Source organism: Sitodiplosis mosellana, unplaced genomic scaffold (assembly GCF_009176505.1).
Source record: "Sitodiplosis mosellana isolate CC-2019 unplaced genomic scaffold, AAFC_SMos_1.0 Smas_scaffold_1, whole genome shotgun sequence".
NCBI classification, from domain to species: Eukaryota; Metazoa; Arthropoda; class Insecta; order Diptera; family Cecidomyiidae; genus Sitodiplosis; species Sitodiplosis mosellana.
The window spans coordinates 5,667,047-5,688,704 of NW_022595244.1; the positions used below are offsets into that span (position 1 = coordinate 5,667,047).

Here is a 21,658-nt window from a genome sequence, read left to right on the forward strand (position 1 = left end):
AAACACAACCACGTGACTCGATGCGCTTGAAATACGAACCTTTTGATGCGAGAATAAAAACAACTTTTACCTGTAAATCAAAGGCGAGCAAATCAAAAACAACAATCAATTTTGTCTAACACATAAACATAAACTGGTAAATTCTCTTTATTGAATAATATTATTAGGTATCATCATCATCATCAAAGCATTGAGATGAGTTTTCCTTGGATCTTCTTTCTTTCAACTGGGGTGTTAGCAACATAGAGATTACAAACTTAAAACAATGCAAAGAAACAAAATTGTGCTGGTGTTGGTTTTCTCTTCTTTTTTTTTGTTCAATTGTAATTTATTTTTGATAAATAGATTAAATGAAGATAGTTTCGCCTCAAACTATACACATTATAATTGGGTCGGTGATTTAGCATCGGAAGTCATTGATAATTGCAGTTTTTCACATTTGAAAAATCTAATCACAACAACACTTACAGTTATACAAAATGATAAAAGAAAGAACTAATTATATCTTGTTTTGAAAAAAAAAATGAAACGAAAAAAAAACACGGTTCCTGATTCTGTTTTTATCTGTCCTGAGAGTTGGTAACAAATCATGCTTTTTTTGTAGATTCATTCGAGAATTGCATGCGGCAGCTTGCCAACACTCGAAAATGTCACCAGCTGTTGAACACATGCCAACCAAACAAATCACTTGCAGAGAGCGAACAGAGAAGATCGAACCAAGCTAAAAAAAAAGTTGTATAAACACATGATGCTAAAATCGGTCTGAGGCAATCGGATCGAAGATCAATTCTATAATAATTATTATATTTTTTTTCTTTAAATGATGATGTTGTTGTTCGATGAGAGAACTATTTTTTTCACACCACGAAAATAATTCTGTTTACAATGTAGTTCAAGGTGTATGATAACTGCGTTGTATGTATTTAATAAGCGTGATTTGCAACGAACAATCCTTTATCGCCGCTAGCACCCGATACGCTACCAGCAACGTATTTGCCCAATGAAGAATCACCGTTAGCCTGAAACGAGATAGAGAGAGAGAGAGTGAGACAAAGTGTGAAAATGGGATTCATCATATAATTTATTTATAGTGTTCAAGAGTGGGAAAAAAGAGAGGTCATTTGTAGAAATTTCAAGTCAATCATCGAGTGGTTAGTCTCGGTTGAAGAACCGATGCGCTGAGGTTCAACAATCATTGACACTTACAGTTTCTCTCACTCACTGCCGCCAGAATGGACACAGTGAATGGGAAAAAAAGTAGTGAGAACATGGATTCGATCAAATGGACTTTGCATTTATATTCTTACATGGAATTTTAAATTAGGATAGATTCAGGGAGATGTCGTTGAATTCCCAACACACAGTTCTACTCTTCGTGACCAATAAATTGTGCAAGCGAATGCGAATGAAAACCTCTGTCTCTTGCTCATTCGATTTGACCATGCTATTGACGATGCCATCGAACCGAAACAAATGATACGTGAAGCAGTCAATTGCCCGGTGACGGTGTCAATATATATTGCATATGCTCGCGTCGTAGCGCCCTCAACCTCGCAATCCCATTTGAAAATCATTTGAAATTCAATCGAAACGTTATTTTACAATTTCTATGAGTGCTTACTTATGTTTTACACATCAACGCTTCTATTTAGAGCGATTCAATTTCGATTTATTCAAATATTCCGCAATGTTATTTCGGCCCGCGCATTTGCCAATCAAACGAACAACAAAACGGAACGGAAAAAAATGAAGAAGAAGAAGAAAGAAGCAGCGAAAGCTGTCATCATTCAATATGCTCATCGATCGATGCTATCAATATGTGTATGTATTTTGGTAACCGATGAACAGTCTTACAAAACCCAAAATCGACAAAGAACATCACGTAATTGGAGAGAAGCGATAAATAAAACGAAATCAACAGTTTAAATGAAGTTATGTTGATTCGAGAACTATTATGTTTATAAAGTCAAACCATGAGTGAACGGAACCAACAACATCAGTTACAGTAACAAACGAACGAAAATCTGCAAAATTTTATTTTTAGACATTGAAATTCACCCAGCAATTTCGTTTTAAACTTGCATAATTGAGTTTTGTAAGTGTTTTTATATGCATAACTGGTACATAATGTGTGTGCGTGCGTTTGAACTGTGAATGGAACTAACATTAAACTTTTGTGCTCTGTCATAATAGAATTGTGTAGGATGGCTTGAATCAATTCAACTGGAGTGAAATACTTTTACTTTTTTTTTCATTTCTGACGAAATGCAGTACATTCTCCCAATTGGGGAAGTGTATCAATTCGACCGAAATAAAGCCAACTTTCATTTGTGTCTTTTGCTAATGCAAAACAGAAATGAGGTAATCTTTCGGATTACTCAATATACTTGTCAAAGAAATGTCATTTCAGTTATCGCACTTGTCAATTAACATGGAAAAAATTCATCATCGCATTTAAAAACTTCCGTTTCACATGTACGTGACACGTGTTGCAAGAAGCGAAAAGGCAACCGAATTTCATTTGCTAAGAAGCAAAATATAATTAAAACGTTTCCTCCAAAGACCAATTCTTTGTGGACCTAAGACCATCGCTATCATCGATGCCATACATTCAAGCGTGTTTATTTTGCGGAGGAGATTTGTTAATGACTTGGAAGTGGGAAGAAAACACACTGATTGCAAATGTGTCACACAGAAAATCATATCTGATGACGAACAGAGTTCGTGGCTAAATCCCAACTGAAAGTCTTCTGACAATTTAATGAAACAGCATCGAAGCAAATCTAATATGATTTGACGGATATTATGTTTCCATATTTACAGCCCGGAAATTCCAATATTTGCGATTAACATGACGTGATTTCTCTTAATCTGCTCCGATTCGAGCTCGATGCCATTCGAATCGCTCGTCGAACATATTTGCTCAGGCTTGGCAGCGAGCAATGCTTGCCGAGCACATTTGCACATCGAGCACATAATACTGATTCATTTGATACGGAAAATGCTAGAGACTGTGGCTCATATTTTACGTATGTTTCATAATCGCATGGGTTTCATAGACGAGAGGGAGAGAGGGAGATGGAGAGAGGAAGAAAAAGAAGAAAAAACACATCCATAAGATGTTTAATGTGTACAAAGTGAGAGAGTCGAAATGTTTTACTCAAAGAATCTCTTTGTCTCATCGCTGCATTTCATTCGATGCACAGCAAAAAATCAGGAAAAGTGTTTGGCAACACTCACCAAAGCGTAAACGAATCAGTTGAAGCGTCGGTGTGTAAACTTATAGAAATGAATAAATAGATATAAATAGATATAAATTCAGGTAGCGTCTGCTTTTCAATAGTGAGATTAAGCTAGAATATTCGACAAATCGCATTGATATAAAACAAGACCTCAAATAGATTTAGAAGTAGAGAGCTTAGTAACCACATTTAGCACTCATATAATTTTTCATGGTGTTTTTCCGCACCTACATAGAGATAATTTTGGTGTGATAAAACCCGTTCAACTTGTTGCGGCCAATGTTTGCTCGGGCCATTTTGAAATGCGAAAAAAAGTGTATTTTTAACATTCATTTGAATGAAACAAACATTCCCATTCAGTGGCTGCTCTGTGAATGCTTTAATGTAATTATTTTTTTAGCACTACGATTCGCCCAGAGAAATCTCACTGTCTCTCTCTCTCTCCCGCTCCGGTTTCGTAGAAATGTCCGTTCATTCATTTTTTGTTTTCCTTTTCTCCATCTCTGTTTTAAATTAATTTTGCATAGAACAGCAAAAGGCCAATTGAATCAACAACAACAAAAAGAAGAAACTTTTCCATTCTGGTAAATAAAAAGCCAACAAATTGTGCACGTAAAGCGAGCTGAGCTGCGTTTGAGGCGTGCATCGAAGAGTTTTTATTAAACGTTTTCAAATTATAGTTGAAATAAAAGTTCTATTGAAATAATTTTAACTTTCATCACCATAAAAACGAATACGCTTTGATTTAAAGCTGTTACTCTACTCGGTGATTTCAGTATAAAATGTGCTGGGTGTGTTGGTTTTGTTTTTCTGTTCTCAATGTCCATTTGCATGAAATTGCTCGATTTTCATCGCCTCAAAACATTTCCGGCTTGTCACTTAACGAAGCAATTTCCATTGCATATGATTCTCACACTTCAGCGCTAGACGCTTTGACGCTTATCTTTTTGCTGCAGGCACACGAACGCCGCGCTGATTGCATCGAGCGAGAGCGAGAGAGAGAGAAAAAAGTGCACGATGCACATAATAAAATGGAACGATATAATTTAATTTGCACTCGTTTCGATTCAATCTAAATTGACATCTAGACGTTGGAAAAAAAGATCAAGAAAGGCACACATAAAAACCCATTTTTTACGATTGAAGAAGATGAAATGATATAAAACTGAAAGTACATATTTTATTCTTCAAACTACGTGACAGACCCAAAAATATGAATCATAACGCAGATTCGGTTTGCTCAAGTCATTTCAATGTGTCGAATATAAAAGAAAAGTTGTCTATTGTCGACCAACGACAGAAGATGCGGCTCATATACGCTATTTGATTGAAATCAGCCCACGGAATGTCGATTGCGAGTAAATGCAGTTAATAAATGCTTCCAATTAACATAACTTCCATTCAAATGCGCTTAATACGTTGGCCACATCGAACGCCGCACTCGAGAATGAATCTTAATTTTAAATGCATTTGAATGGGATTTGCGCGGACAGAGCGAGAGAAAGTGCTCGGGAAAAAGAGTTTTCTGCTCGCACACAACGGAAAAACCATTGCAATTGCAAATGAAACAAAGGAATTATGAAATCTAATCCGACTGTATGTGTGTGTGTGCGGTGTATGCATCATGCGATAAAAATAGAAATGCAAACAAAAATCGAATGAATGGCAACACGGTGCAAATCTATCCTAGTATCAACAAGCATATGAGAGAAATTAATAACATTTCTCTCCGTTGTTGATTCCGCTATTTTGTGCTTTTATTTTGTGATACATAAACATCACGTATTATTAGACGCAACGATGAATTCCATTGACGGCGCTCCATGTGTGTGTGCGCGTGAGAGAGAAGAAGTGTGGCGATCACAAGCACAACCGTCGCAACTGAAGCAAATAAGCGCATGATACATATTGTTCTTTTCATTCTGTGTTTATTTTGCTTGAGACACGAAACAATTGCAACCACACAATTTGAAAATGCGGTAACTCTTGGTGCTACTGCATACATATACATGCATTGTCAAATGCAAACGGGTTTTGAAGGTCGAAGTGGATAGAAAGAAACATGCTGTCTCATTCACACTCGTTTGCTACATACGTACATCGTCTTCTTATTCACATTCAATATAAATATATCCTCCCGTATACGACGACAACGACAACGACAATGACTGAATTCATTATTCCGTTTTGATGATTCTTCTCTATTCTCGCTCGAGCTCAATTCAATTGATTTTCTCTCAATTTGCGCATTAAAATTGCGGTGCATTTCGAGCTTTTCCACTAGAAATCAAATTGCATGCGAATTTATTGTATGGTTTCACATTCACATTCACATCCATATTTGTTTCTTCTCTGCGCGAGCACTTTTAATTTTCATTAGCACCCATTTACACCCTCCCATCATTTTCATTTTCACATTTATGTCATTTCGCTCGCTCACTCACTCGTTCGCAATGAATTTTCTTGCAATTTTTCCGTTTGATTTTTATTCGCCCGCACAAATTTGCGTTGCTATTATTTCAGCTGGCAATTTGTGCACAAAATAAATATTGCGTACGCGTTCGTGTGTACTTCCGTTCTTATCAATAATTCTGTGACGTTGTGCGGTGTACGGTGTGCGGAGTGTTAAGTGTGTCGCTGCGTTCAATATTGAATTTTCGATTTTTTTCACAGTTCAGATTCAAGCACGTATTCAATTTACCCGATGCGCAAATAAATAATATCGGAACTGGATGCTTTTTCCGTTCTTTTTCTTCTTCTTCTTCTTCTTCGGTTTCTTTTTGCATGACAAACGTGTATAGCGTTTCTTGGAAGATTTCGAGTTTGACATTGGTTATAGTTGATTGAACATAAGGTTAAGGAGGAAATTCGATGAAAAATAGCTGGAATTTTTTCATGCAACAGCACAAGTATGTGTGAACGGGAGTTTTTAATAAGCCATCATCACCTGCGAGATCCTTTCATCTTTTGTGGACAGTACTATGTGATGTACTGTAGTGGACAGGGAAATTCCATTTTTTTCCCTACGCATTAAAAGGTTCTCTAATTTCATTTGTTTTGGCCCGTGGATAGAGGTCAAATTAACATGGTTCTTTATTGAATTTGATCTGATTATTTGTGTGCCTTGCGTGAAAATAACTCAGTTCCTGGAAAATGCCGTTCATCGTTCCTGCTTCAATTTAATTGTCATGGCTCTTTGTTATAGAAATCTTGCGCGGTCGGGGCACGGCACGAGAAGAGGTGTATCGCAGATAATTAAATGATAGAAGTCACTTCGGGATCCACATCGTGAGATGTCAATGCATTGTGTGTGATGCTCTGTTAGCACTCGTGCGAATGATGGATGGAAAAATCATTCGACACGGCAGTAACGACAGCAACAGCAGCATCAGCATCAGCATCAACCAACAGCATAGATGAATGTGCCATTTGACATTGTGGGTTCACGTAAAAGTCGAAACAATTGCAATTATAGCAAAGAATTGTGCGCTTCTCTACCTAATAAACGACATTTCACTTTCAAACTGTGGCTTCTGCACACAACTACCCCAGATAAACTTGTTGCGACACAAAATATATATCGAAGAGAGAGAGAGAGTGAGTAAGGGACGCAATGTCGATAAGACATGATGACAAAATGTTGTCGCTATGTCTCAAAGTGACACAGTGCACCCGGACGAATGGATTGTGTGTATGCTGGGTGCGAATTTAATTTCGTATTTGACGGAAATCCGTTTACTTGCAGCGAGACTATATCAAATTGCCGCGCGAACGTGCAAATCTGGTTGTATCCACCATCGATCTGATTGCAATTGCACAAGACGATTCAAGTAATTAAATACACCTTAGCAATTATCTATGGTAAGCTGTTCTTGTTCGTTGACTGTTGCATCGTTGACACAAACGCCTTTCTTCTCCCTCATCTAATTAATAATGAACGCTGTTTTCAGTAAACCCACTCGGCAAACAAAGCGAAAATACACTGATGATGGACAAAAAGCGTTAGAAAATATTAAATATTAAAAGGTATGGATGCGTAGAAGTTAATATGGTGCATAGGTATTTTGTGTCTTATTAAATTTCTTGTCACGGTTGGATTAATCGAAAACGGTCCTTTTTTCAAATGAAAGGTGCACCATGACAAAGTTAAATGAAATTTTTTCACATAACAAGAGTAAAAAAATCTCACACAAATTCTTTAGTCGTTTGATGTGCTTAATGAAATTCCAAGAAAAAAATCGAAAAAAGAATGCTTTGCATCGCCTTTCGTTTCTCGTTGTCTTCTTTCTGTCCAAAATCAGAGAAAAGAGCATTTTTTTCTCTTCTTCTCCATTTTATCCATTAAAGTAGTGCTAGTGTTGTGCCATTGACGTCATCATCATCTTTGTTAAATGTTTTTGAACTGGCTGCTAGTTGCCCTGTGCAATTCAACGACATTCACATTCCATTTTCAATGAGGCTGGATGAAATCTTATCTACTACTAATCTTATAAAAAAGAGCTCACTCACCATGTTTATACATATATATATCATGAATATTTAAAAATAGCGCGCGCTTACACAAATCTAATCTCTTCTACAATTTATTTAAAGAAGATGAAATTAAACTACTTGTTGTGAGAAAATTTTGCTGTTCTTTTTCCACTGAAACGCAAAATACTCCATTTTTAGCAGCAAAACAAACATATTTCATCATATCCTCTTTCATCAGATGGTTTATTTGTGCGTCAATTTTTTTCTCATTGTTCTTATCGCGATACGAAAATCTGTGCGCCATTCAAAGCCAAATTAAAGCCAAAGTCAAAGTTTTAGTAAATAAACAAAAAAAAAACACATTCATACTCGGTGAGTTGTAATAAAAGATTGTTCTTTTTTTTCTCTTCAAATTTCTTGAAATGAACAAAAATGAAAAAGGTGTGTGTGCATGTTTTATTAATATCTAGTAAGCGTGTTGTTTAATGAATAAGCTAGCGTTGGCTGCGTACGATGGAATTGAGCCGGCTACGTATTTGCCGGTGCTGGCCAATCCATTAGCCTGTTTCAGGCGTGAAATTGCGTCAATGTGTGTGCGTGTGTGAGTGTGTGTCAAATCACAGAAATCCAAATGGGAATCAATCCGCATCGTGTGTTTGTTTATTTGATTTCAGGATAATTGAGTTCAGGGAGCAAGTGGTGCCGTTGGATTATAACGTGCCAGTGGATTACGTGTGCATGTGTATCGTTGATGGAATGTTTACCATCGCATAGTGTTTTTTTGTGACGGAAAATTGTGTTTGTTTCAATTTTGAACGTATGATCCGTGTGGTGTGGGAATTGCGGCAATGGGAGATTTTTCGATGAAAAAGGTGGAACAAAAATAAAAAAAGAGAACATAACATTATTTACAAAACACAAAAGCGAAACAAGAGTAGGAGGTGCCATATCCATATAAAATAATTCCGAAAATAATGATGCATTATTTTAGCTTAGTGGTAAATGTTTCTGGTGGTAAATGCCAAAGCGTCATGAAGTTTCTTCTCTTATTTGACATTGTTTGTGCGGTTTGTCAGGATGTGGATGAATAAAATAAATGCAAATTTTAATAAAACATTGCATTTATGTACACTTTGCCTTAAGTATTTAATGAATGTCTTGTGTTTTATCAGCCCTATGCAGAGCGTTATTGACATGCTTATGTGTTTACTTTGTTAAAAAAACAAACTGAGCAAAAGTGGTTTACAAATTTACCATGCGATGCAAATGGTATTTTTGATTCGATGATAATAAAGAAAGCAAAATGAAGGAAGGAAGAAAGTGGAAAGTATAATATTTAGAAAGGTTTCGATGGAAAATGGTTATGATTAAACTTTCGTTAACATAAAGAAGAAATGAAAATCCATACTTAATTTAAAAATGTATAGGGTTATAATTATAAGAGTTGCTTATTATCTATTCGACAGATAAACATCACTTTGAAGCTGTTTCGTTCAAACTGCAAAATGCATCGAAACTTTTCGGAGCAACAACAACAAGAAGGGAAGAAAAGCTGGCAAATGTGAAATGTCATGCATTTTTAAGGCAATGTGTTCGACAACGACGATAGATATTTTATGCATCGAAGCATATTTGTTGAAGGAAACAATCGATTTGAGCGATTGGTTGCAAAGCGCAAACAGAGAAAAGCTTTTAACATGTATCGTATTTCGCTTTCATCGAGTATCGAAAATCGGTTGAGTTGGTGGTGTGTTGCTGAAAGGGCAAATCTTTATTTGGTACAAACCAGTAGAAAAAATGCAAATGAAATTCGGAAAAAACACCATTGTATTCCAATTCGTAGTCGTTGTCGTGTTTTTTTTCTCGTTCTATTGGCTTACAAATCGAAACGGATGACCTCGATACATTTTAAATGTAATAAAGTTGATTTTTTTGCATTCCATTCGTTCCAATTTTCAACTTTGACTCGAATTCGAATCAATGTACGGGTTTTTTCTATTTGTTTTATCAAGCGAAACACACGAGGATGAAAAAAACGAACATCAAAACATCAGGGGTGACACATGCCAAATGAAAAACGAAAGAAAAATTCGTTTCACATGTTGCACTCCCGGGCTCATTCGTATTCATTGAGAACTAAAGAGAAAAAAAATCAGACACGCAAGTATTACAAGTGCCGTCCGCCATCCCTTCGGATTTAATGTCAAAGTGTTGCGTCTGCTGAAGGATACTCGCTTTTTCTATTTCTTCTTCTATAAATGCATAGCTTTGTAATTCCTTCACGTTTTGTTTTATTTTCACTTGAGATTATTCCATTTCAGAGAGAATTTTCTTGTGCAAGTGCTTGAAAATCCTGGAAACGGGTTTTTAGCATTGTTTTGTCGTTTTCAGAAAACGAGGGAATTTTTATTGGACAAGTACATATGAATCTGGGGAAGTGTTGATTGAAAAAAAAATCGTCCAGTTGAGAGTCAGAAAAAGCGTGACAATTTCAGTTTTTCATCATCATATGAATTGGTATTAACATAATCGCTTGATGATAGATTCTCTGAGAAAATTCCCTTTTTTTCGAAGCGCACAGTCTATTCTCAGTTGTTAAGAAATACAACTCTCTGTGAAATTGAAATGCAATGAAATGGAAATTCCCCAAGATATGTGTGAGCATGATGGGAAAAGTGCTTTGGTGCCACACTTAATTTTGATGTCACACTTTTGAAAAAGCATCCGGAGTGGTTGAGACGATAGCACCACTTCGTCGAGGTGAGGTTAACGAAAATATTGCACATTGTGGATGATCCTTGTGAGCGAATGGAGGGAAACAAGAATAAGATCAAGATATTTACTCACAGTGTACCAAATTCGAAGAAAATATAAACACACATCATAGTTCGAAGCAAGATACGTTCGGTCAAACAACGACAATGACGACGACATGTGAGTACACGGAACCGGATAAAATGTAATCACCTTCGGTGAATCTTTTCGAGCTTATCGCCATAGAAATGACCTAAATTCTGTTTTCGCTCATTTTCTTTGGGTTCGATTAAGGCAAAAGGCGACAAACCATGCGCTTAATAATAACAAAAGCTTACTGTAGTTATGACATCAGGTGGATTAGATGCTCGATGCAATAACATGAAAATCGAAGAAGTCAGTCAATGAGCTCCGTCTTTCTTTATCCTGCACACAATCTATGTGGAAATGAACATCTTTTGTGACATACCACGCATTGCTATTGCAACGGTATACACACCAACCGGATTGAATGGTGAAAACCATTTTGTATCGTACATTGAATGCCCCACAAAATGAGCACATAAATGTTTTTATATAAGTGTACTGTATTCTTCGTATGACGAAATGTCATGGTTTGCCCCCCCCCCCCCCATCTAATGAAAAATCGGAAGCCATTCAAGTAAGAGTGTACTTTATGGCAAATAAGATAAATTCACTTGACTAAAGAGTGTAATAATTTCCGTGCATATAGCGTACATTGAGCGTGTATGACTTGGGTTATCATCAAAATTGCGAATTGCCTTCAATTTGCAGTTAAACATTGAGCAACACGGAAATTAAAACTTAACGTTTTGCCCGAGATGTGAGTAGTTTCGAGTTTCGGTATTTGTGCGCTTGAAATTTTAAGGTCATTTTATGGAAGTTGGGTTGTAAATCAAATCACAAATGATGTTTGTCTTTCACAACAAAAGCGAAATATCAGCGTCGTCGTCGTCGTCGTCGTTGAAGTGAGGTCATCATTGTGAGAAAGCCAATAAAGTTTTGGTGAATTGTTTTAAAGAAAGCACTGAATAATCAATTGGATTTCATTTGCGGCAGCGATTTGTTTGCTTTCAACAGGTTCAAGCATATCTCATTCAGAATGAGTGGCTTTTACGAGTGAAATGATTGCGGATGCGAGCATTTATCTCAAAGCTGAGTGGAATGATTTTCAACTCAATCGTTCTCAACTCAAACGCAAATGAGCAGAATTTTCTGAGTGTTATTCAAGTGAACTTAAGTGTGAAAATTCGACCACAACCTCATGCAATCACACACACACACACACACACACACACATACACACACACACACTAGCTGCTCACTAATTATTGCTCCAGAAAAACAGAAGCCGTTCCAGAGCAGCGCCGCAATATTTCATTTATTCCCATTTCAAGCACTTTTTACAATTTAATGCTTGATAATGTTTGTTTATATTTTGCTGTGGAGTTTGCAAGTGAGAGCTTATCGCCGCTGGTGCAACAGACATGTCCACCCGACATACACGTTAATTTATGAGGTGTTATCGCTGACAATGATAATGGCTTTCATGGAATTTTGCATTTTATGCTGTGAGAATATAGTCGACGGGTTTTATATTCTTCTTCTTCAAAGAGTATGGGTGAAAATTGTACAAAATATTATAAATTACTGTCTGCAGGCGACAATAAAAGGGTAGTAAATGCGAACGAAAAAGCCATTTGTTGAACAAATCGAAATCGTTTTCGTTCACTTTGCTTTTTTCTCCATTGACCGTCAAAATGGAAACTTTTTCCATTTTCTGTTTGTTCGCGACGCGTGTGCCATCGATTTTTATGGTTTACCGATTGCACTTGGATTATTGAAAATACATTTGGCCTAGACGCTATTTGATTCGACGCGTTCTTGTAATGGAAATTGTTGAATAGTGTGGCAATGTGGTGGGAAGTTAAGTTGAAAGGCGACGGCTGTTGCATCAAAACTTTGTGAAAAACCAAAATGAAATTGTTGGTTTTGTGTGAATAAATATTGAAATAAATGAAATGAATACATGGCCATTCTGAGAATACAAGACAAGTGCAATAACGAATTCAACCATTTTGCTATGATATGCAATGTGATTTGATGCGATGCATTGCATTCGGCTTATCATACAAAATTAATTTTCCATGAGTTTTCAATTATTAGTATGCAATGGGTATGCAGTGATTGCAAATTCGATCGATATTTCACCCAATAAATGACGCAGGCATAAAACATAAATATTTTCGTTGCTTCACCGTTCCACCGACGTCAATTGATGCATATTAATTGCAAATATTCTACTGTGATTGCTGACGTTCCACATAAATGGACAAGCGCAACAAAAACATCCACAAACCAATTCTACACTTGCGAAGGGTGTTAATTTCATTTGGCTTTCAGTTTATCCAGCAAATATGCTGCAAGCTAAATTCTACCGTTGTCCAAATGAACAACAAACTAAATGTGCACCAATTGAGTAATGCACGAAAATGAATGATGGATCTTCGTAGAATGTTTCGATTATGCAATCAAATGGATTCCGTTTTGCCATTTATCGTTGCCACCATGTACCTCGAACACGTTTTCATCAACGGAAAATGATGAAAACGATGTTTGAAAATAAATTTGAGTAGTATCTCCCCTTAGCATATCCCAGTAGTGATTGTTTGTAAAATCTAAACCCATCCCAGCCAATCCAATGATTAACTTGCTATTCTACGGAAATAAATGTGCGTTTCGAATGTTCATACTGACCTTAGCACGCTTGAGCAACTCTTGTTGACCGGCGGCAACATTCTCTTTTTTGCCAGCCCATGCACGGAGTACGGATGCTTGCAATGCGCGACCGTATGAGAAGGTCAATGCCCATGGTCGCCCCAGTGGAACTTGGTTGATAGCATTCAAATTGACTGAAGCTTCTTCCTCAGATTGACCGCCCGACAAGAATGTGACTCCTACAAAATTCAAACGCAAATTTAGAATGCATCAATCATTTTTGGCGTTAAAATGCAAGAAAAGAACGGTGAATAAAGTTAAACGGGCAAATGTTACCTGGAACAGCGGCTGGAACGGTACGGCGCAAAGCGGTAACGGTGGCCAAACCAACTTCGGCTGGGGTAGCGCGTTTGGCACAGCTTTGTCCTGGTGTAACCATGTTTGGTTTCAACAATGTACCCTCCAAGTAGACATGGTGGTCGCTCAATGCTTTGTAAACGGCGGCTAAAACGGTTTCGGTGACTTTTTGGCTGCGGTCCAAATCGTGGTCACCATCTGGCAAGATTTCTGGTTCAACAATTGGAACGATGCCGTTGGCTTGGCAAATTGATGCATAACGTGCCAACACGTTGGCATTCTCCAAGATGGCTTGGTAGCTTGGTGTGTTCTTGCCGATTTTCAAGACGCAACGCCATTTAGCGAAGTCACAACCGTCTTTCTTGTATTGTGCGCAACGAGCGTTCAAGTTGTCCAAACCTATTCGAATGAAACGCGCGAGAGAAAGAAAAAAAAATTACATTTAGAAACAAAACTGCAATAAAACCATTGATTTCACTATATACTATGTACTAATCGCATTTGTTCTGCCAACTGGAACCAAAAAAACCCATTATCTCTGCTTTGAATTTTTTAAACATCGATTTGCCGAATGAAATGAGAAATTTCCGGTCGTCCGGATCGAAAAAAAAAAACAAATTCGGACCGGACTAGTACAAATTTAATTCCATTGGCTTTGACGCGAAAGGTCAATGTCAAAGCCAAATCACGTGGTCCGGAACATTTTGGGAATTTCTCATTTGATGCTTTTGCAATTTTCATAATGAAATTGCAGGTGCAATCAAGAGAATATGCATCGAAATTCTCCCTTGCGAAACATTGAACAAAGTTTAGGGAACTTTTGAAATTGCAGCAACGCCAACTCCATAAAATGCCACTCTTCTATTGCTCTCTATAATATTAATCCAAAAAATGTCGAATGGAATGCTTAAAACTCGTGATCACTGTCAAAATGATGGTGACTTTCAAAATTGATTGAAATCAATAATGCAAACTGCATTCGATTGGATGAATGTATGGCAAAAACCAACGTTCAATCGCATCGTTGTTTTTTCATTCACCATGTCACTTACGGTGGAATTTAATTTACTGTATCAACAGTATCGCTTTTTGGATTGAATATGCCGAGCGCACAGACAAAAACAACGCAGTTACATCTCGTTGACTCTCCGAATTGAGTGTCATGGCAAATAAAATTAAATTACTCCATAAACTCATCGAGAGAAAGAGAGAGAGAGAGAAATATTGATTTTCGAACGTTGCTCGAAATGTCATTGTCTCAAACATTTATTGATTGTGTGGTTTTCGCATTTAAGCTGTCTTTTGTCGATCCACGTTAAATTAAATTCCACCATTTGATCCGATTGTTGTAAGTTCCACGTTGAAATGCCATGTGAAAGAACGAACGAACAAAAAAACAGACTATCTTTTCTGCATTTCGGCGTCGTCAGGTCTAATGGTGTAAAAAACGATTGAAAGTCTTCTTCTTACAATTTTTCAGCTTTATTTCGGATCGGATCAATACTGCATGCATAACCAACTTTATCTAGTATATAGTACTATAGCCAAATTACACATATATCCAATATTGAAACGCAGAGAGAAGAGAAAACCAATTGCATGAGCGAATGGATGAATTTAAATGCCGCAATACGCTTGTGAACATAGAATAACCGTTAAAGTCAATCGTGTTACGTTTTACGTCGAACCAAATGAAAATTTTGAATGCATTCTCATGCGAAATTTATGTTATTACCGCCAATATTTTAGATTGTATCAAAAAGCAAAATTGCTGCACAAATGAATGCATTCCGGCACTTTTTTCCGCTCTTTCAAAACGCTTGCAATAAAAATAAAGAACTTTGATATGGCGTTGAATGGACAGAGAATTGGCGATGATACAAAAACTTTTCGTTTCATTCAGTGTGCGATTTTTTTGCTTTTAAGACAGAAAATACGTGGGACAAATTCAACGTTGAACACTTTCTAAAAACTCCCAAGTGCATTTTCAAAAGAAAACACTCAAGGATTTTCATTATCCGTTTCTTTTTATACGGGATGTTTAAGTTTATTTACCACTTTGAATCCCGAATCGTTTGTGAAGGTGGAAAGCGCAAAGTTATTTATTTGTTCAGATTGGTAAAATCCATTGAAAACGTGTGATGCATGTGACTGCAGCACGGGGAAGATGCTCTGCTGACGGGGGAAAAAGTGCATTTGCTTTGGCTAAACTAAAAGAATGTAAATCACGTACACAATGTCGAAAGGATAAAAACGCTGATGCACAGAATTCCAAATCGACCGTCTATATTTACGACCGAGGTTTGAGGTATTACACAGAGGATATTGATCAAATGTACACCGAATACATTTAGTAGACGAGTGCTGCTAGTTTTTGCATGCAACTTTAATGGGTTTTTAAGCAAGACTTTGACAAAATATCGAACGATTGCCCATAGTAACAAATATTCAGACCAAATGCATTGTAGACCGAATCCATAGTGTTGGATAAACCATATAGTGCACTTGATGTCAATACAAAACGTATAACCACTAAAATTTGCCGAAAGTGTCCATCGAAAGCTAATAACATCGCACCCGGCATTGCTACGTGAAAATCGATTAAATGGAAACAATTGCAGTGGCTATGTAATAACCGACGTTTGAGTCCGTTGGTGTGCTTTTGAATTCACAGCCTGTGAGTGAATCAATCGTAAGCTTCTGTTTAAACTTTTACTTCAGTATGTCGTGGAATATTTTCCGATGCTCGCCAACGGATGGCGCTGTTGGTAGCAAACATCTGTTGAAACGTCAAGCAGAGGTCATGGGTTTTTTTCTCTCTCATATACTGTCATCGATAAATCAGCTGTTATCAGTGGAAAATTACTATTCTACTCTCAACAGAACAAATGTGATTTTAAATTCAAATTTTCTCTCAATGAAGTTGCTTACCTTGTGTGGTGCATTCTCCTTCTGATCCGAACAAATCAACGACGCCGGTATCGACTTTGATGCCTGGAATGATATTCTTCTTCTTCAACAAGGTAACGAATGGTGTACCGTCAGCGGTCTTTTGGTACAATGTTTCGTGGAAAAGGATCACACCAGAGATGTTCTCCGACAATTTGTCGTCGGTGGTGAACAACAATTCACGGTATGCACGACGAAGTTCGTCGGTGTTTTCACAACCGATGTCGGTCAAACGTTTTCCCATGGTTCCGACCGATTCATCAGCAGCCAAAATACCCTTGCCTGGGGCAACGATTGCGTTAGCAATGCGTTTTAATTCATCTTGAAGAGCTTTTGGTGGGTAGTTGAAGTAGGTTGTCATATTGATTGTTTTGGGTTTTCTGAAATTGAGAGAAAAAAAAGCGGTTGAATTAGTCAATTTTGCATGAAACTGTAATAATTGCAATAAGATTCTGGTGATTAGAAATTAATTAGCAAGTGACATGCTTATTTAATAAAAAATTAATCTGATTGCAATCAGTTCAAATTAAATCTAAACAGAAGCTCAAACTACAAAGCGAATTGAATTGTATTACAAAAGAAAAGTGTCACAAAAGAAGTAAATCGATCTGTTCAGTGAAACTGCTGAAAATTGACTACTATTCGATTGCTATGATCATGCTAAATATATTTCTTTCAAGACAACGTTCACACATTCAAACTGCCCTATAAACGAATGAATACGGAAAACCAGATACATGTCATTGTTTGTGTTCAGCTTGTCATTCAATCACAAATAGCGTGTGTGTGTGTTTGTGTGTGCACTTGTCAATGTGAGTGTGTCGTATTGTTGATTCTTCGGGTCATCTGAATGTAACACCGAGACAAAAATAAATTTATTTATTTTATACATTCTTTGTTGATCCATCTTATCGACTCTACTCGCATTATGTAGCGGTAGCGGCGCAACAATCAATTGACTTGAAACTGAAATTCGTATCAATTGTTGTTTACGTGCAATCATTTGAGGGCTTGACTCGTTATTTACACTCATACTTTGGTGAGTTCACTTCGGAGTGAATTTAAAAAGAAACAAGAAATGCTCGGTGCAAAGTACGGCCACAAGTGCAAGTTTGATAATGGATGAAAATAACAAAATGAAAATAAAATCTCTCCGCCGAACTTGTTTATCAAACTCTTAAATAAAGTTGAGCAGGAAGAGAATCTGATAGAGAGCCACATATAGCTTAGTCCCGAATATTTTTAATTTTCAGTCCCGCATTTATAATTGAATTTGAAATCGTCAACAGTTGGCTCATTGTATTCAAGTTTATGGAGTTGAATGGGCCCTTATGAAAAAAGTTGACTTTGAAAACAATCGCGTTCCATGTGGGGTCTAACAACCAATGCATTTGTTATAAAAGCCGTTGAGTAAGTGAGATGTAGAATCTCAATGAATTCTCTCTCAAAATTGGCTACAATCAAATTACAAGCTGAACTAATCGCTTGATCCCTTTGTTGCGGGTTATTTGTGCATAATCTAGCAAAATAACAATTGAAACGTGCAACTCGTCGGCGTTATCTTTGGGCGCTGCGCAAAAAATACAATTTACATAATCAAATCGACGAGTCAAATACACAGCACATGCACTCGAATCGAATTCAAATCAATTCTGTCGCATTTCGTCTCAGTCAGGCAGGCATGTGACTACACTAAAATAAGAAAAAAAAAATAGGTCAAATTATTCGCTTGCTATTGAGCATTGACATTGAATACACACGACGAAGCCGTTTATCTTTCCTTCGATTCTAATTGCTATTCGCAACAAATTAAACGGCGGTTGTTAAGTGCTCAATTGAGGTGGAAGCATAGTTTTGATGCGTGTTCGGTTTTATATCGCTCAGAAATACGCAGTTTAAAGTCAAACTGAAATAGAAAAACATGTAAAGAATGAAAAAGTTCGGAAAAATTCCAATTGATGTTATAACAATTGTTTGTATCATTCGTATTTGATTATCGTCATCAAAATACGTTATTTGACCGACAAATTATTTACTTCAAAAAGCCGAAAAAATACTGATAAGGGCATATCAAAAGGGGCGATCAAATAAGTTCATTGAAGTCCAAATTAAAAAGCAAGGAAGGTTTTTTCATTCATGATATGCATTCATTATCGGTTGTTGGAACGAAATATACACACGAAACGAAAGTATATTTGGACAGAGGACGTGACAATTTCACCTTTCTCGCGCAAAGTCATTCGGTTGTGATGAAATCTCTCCAATGGCGTGTGCGTGGCCATTGAAAAATGAAATTTCACAAGAGTCGAATGGAATTGCATGGAATGTGTATGGAAAGAGACAGATTCCATAACAACGAATCGAAATTGCCTGGATGCGATGTACGCTCTAGATTTGATTGACATTTAGTAGCAGCAGCGTCACACCCGGTGAAATTCACATTATCACATCAATTTGAAGTGGAATTCAAGGTCAGTTCATTGTCAAAATGATTCTGCTATCACGCGTCTAGGATACGAAATTCGCACCGTTCAAATTGAAATACATCCAATGACAGCGCATGAGCACAAACACGATTCAGACAACGAATGAAAAAAAAAATGCTTCTTCCCATAAGAATGAATCGCAAAATCATTGTTTTTTATCAAGAAATAAAAAATTTATTAGTGGAATGACATCAAAGGCACTGTTGACGACATAATGCCTCTGATTTGAAATGACTAAATACTGATGACAAGCAATCGAAATTGAGATAAACACAAGTTTAATTGTACGAACGACGACGTTGACGAATTACATAACATCAGCGGACTATTACATTGACAAGGAAAACAGCGTGTGCTGGTCAAAAGGTTATTTGAAACACAAATTAAACGGTTCTATGGGACATTTTTTTCTAAGGAATGAAGTAAAAAAATGTCTCTTTGCAATGTCATTCACACAACGGGAATTGCAATTCGATCCAATCCAAAAAGCACACACACACTTTGCTCATATGAGAAGAACGAGCACGTTTGATTGACTTTCACACGAGTTACCTCGTGTGCCAAAACAATTGAATTACAATTTTAAGCAATAAAATGCCATAAAAAAGATCTGATTATATAAACTATACTATCAGATGTAACGCAAAACACTAAGACTTGTTCAAATAGCGAAGATTCTCTCTATTGACTGTACAAATACAATTTTGATCGCTTTGACAGCTCTCAATGAATGTGTAAATCAGTTGCACGAAATAAAATAAAAAACACTTGCTATTCAATCAATTAACGAAGAAAAAAAAATGTCGATTTAATTTACTCACTAAAACACTTGAATCAAATGGAAATTTGGGGAAAAAGTATTCCTTTTTGTAGAAATTTCAACTGTGAAATCGGACAACACACTCTTTGTCACAGCTAGCGCGCTACTGAATGTGAATCTCGTTGATATTGAGCACGTATTATGAACGAGCCGAGTATATTGAACGTCAAAAAGGTTGAATGAAGGTCGATTTCACTGTGTGTCTCTCTCGCAGTGCTCTGTGGATTGCGCTCCATCTGGCGAAAGTAGATCGAATCGACGCTGTCAAAAAGCGTTTTATACATGAAAAGTCAACGAAAGTTCAATTTGTAGGAGGATTATCAACTTCAATACAAAATGTTGTGTTTCGTTGAATGAAAAACTAGGATGGCCAATAAAAATTGTTCCCAGGCAGAACTTTGTGAATGAAAATAAATTCCATGACCTTTGGCCAATAAAAATGTGTTTGAAAGGTGCTTGTTCGAATTTGAACTTAAGTAGAATTAAAAACACACAATTCAAACAGAATTGTAACAGCCCAGAATAGAAGAATCAAAGACTTTTGAGTCTTTTGTGGCAGTTGATTGAAATTTTAAATATTCAAATGCCTTGACATGCACGTGAAAATCAATAGAAAAAGCGGATTTTAAATGCAGTTGTGAGTAGGGCTCGTGGTATTCATTCTGATAACATGACGAAGAGAAAATGCACACGGACAGCGAGCATGGAAGCGAGAGAGTAAAAGTGACTACTATCCTACAGCGAGAGAGGAATAAACAACATGAAAATTGTATGGAGCTGATGCTGTTGTATACGCACCACATTCTTATCACTGCATACGCTGGCCGAGTATTACACGGCATTTGTGAAAACAAGCGGAATGTGGATAAAATGCACATAGAAAAGTCAACGTGCTTTTGCTATCAGCATCCTCTCTCTGGCTCACTGGCTGGCTGGCTGGCTGGTTCACGACTATGCGATTCTCTCTCTCTCTCTCTCTCTCTCTCTCTCTCCCTCTCTCTCGCGGCGATGCGAGTTTCGTTGTGTGTCGTTGTGTGAGTGAGAGAATAAGAGAGTGGAAATTCAACAAGAGCTGACATTTTTGCGCTCCAACCTGAATGACAGAAAGGAAAACAACAGCCTGAACCGAATTCGCACACACATCCCGAAATCTCACTGACTCAAGCATCCATCAGCAGCTGTGAGGCAGCATCAGTTGATTTTGGAACATTGAACGCATCGCGCGCGTGTGTTTGTCTCCCCTCTCGTGTGTCTAGTGGTTTCGTAATCAAAAAGTAGAAACAATTACCATTTCATTTTTCACGTCAGTTCGCATATCTTTCAGTGGCATCACGTCTATTTGGAACGGTTTTTGTTTTTTCGTTCGCATTTTTTTCGTTATCGATCGATCCCGATTAGTGTTCAGTTTTGAGTTTGATCTCATCGCTCTACAATAGCTACACGGCTGCAGAAAATCCGTTCACACTTCTTTTTATCGCACGAATTATTATTTGTTAGTTTTTTTCGGGTGAGGCGAATCATATGCGAATCACGTAGAGCATGTATGCACTTTGCGAAAGGGAGTAATTTCGTTTCAATATCAAGAGAAGCAGGAAAAAAAATATGCCCGAAACGAATTCAAGTCGGCTGTAACAATAGAAAAAAATTTGTTGTGAAACTGAATTAGAACGGATTTATTTCTTGTTCTGTTTGCTATGATACCATTGCTTTGAAGAAGGAGATAGTGGTGTGCATAGATTTTTCAACTTAAAATCAAATTGTTCAACATCGATTGCGATCGATAGTGTTTTGTGCAAATTGCTGCGAGTCGCGACATACTCAATACTCAATATTGTGTA

At 37.1% G+C, this 21,658-nt stretch overlaps 1 protein-coding gene across 4 annotated transcripts; it reads right to left on the reverse strand.

Annotated features, from left to right (window-relative positions):
• Window positions 1-109: 109 nt before the first annotated feature.
• On the reverse strand, window positions 110-19,976 carry LOC129574794 (fructose-bisphosphate aldolase-like). 4 transcript variants are annotated; one of them, XM_055457263.1, is made up of 5 exons: window positions 19,822-19,976; window positions 16,497-16,894; window positions 13,545-13,964; window positions 13,248-13,447; window positions 110-1,019 (listed from the first exon to the last, which is right to left on the reverse strand). In XM_055457263.1, the coding sequence occupies exons 2-5, from the start codon at window positions 16,873-16,875 to the stop codon at window positions 924-926; spliced, it is 1,095 nt and encodes a 364-aa protein (XP_055313238.1). In that variant the 5' UTR covers window positions 16,876-16,894; window positions 19,822-19,976; the 3' UTR covers window positions 110-923. The 4 variants fall into 4 exon arrangements, with proteins under 4 accessions (XP_055313238.1, XP_055313247.1, XP_055313255.1 ...); XM_055457272.1 differs by lacking the exon at window positions 19,822-19,976 and adding an exon at window positions 17,090-17,355; XM_055457280.1 differs by lacking the exon at window positions 110-1,019 and adding an exon at window positions 8,084-8,277 and having other exon boundaries at window positions 19,822-19,970.
• Between the last annotated feature and the right edge of the window lie 1,682 nt (window positions 19,977-21,658).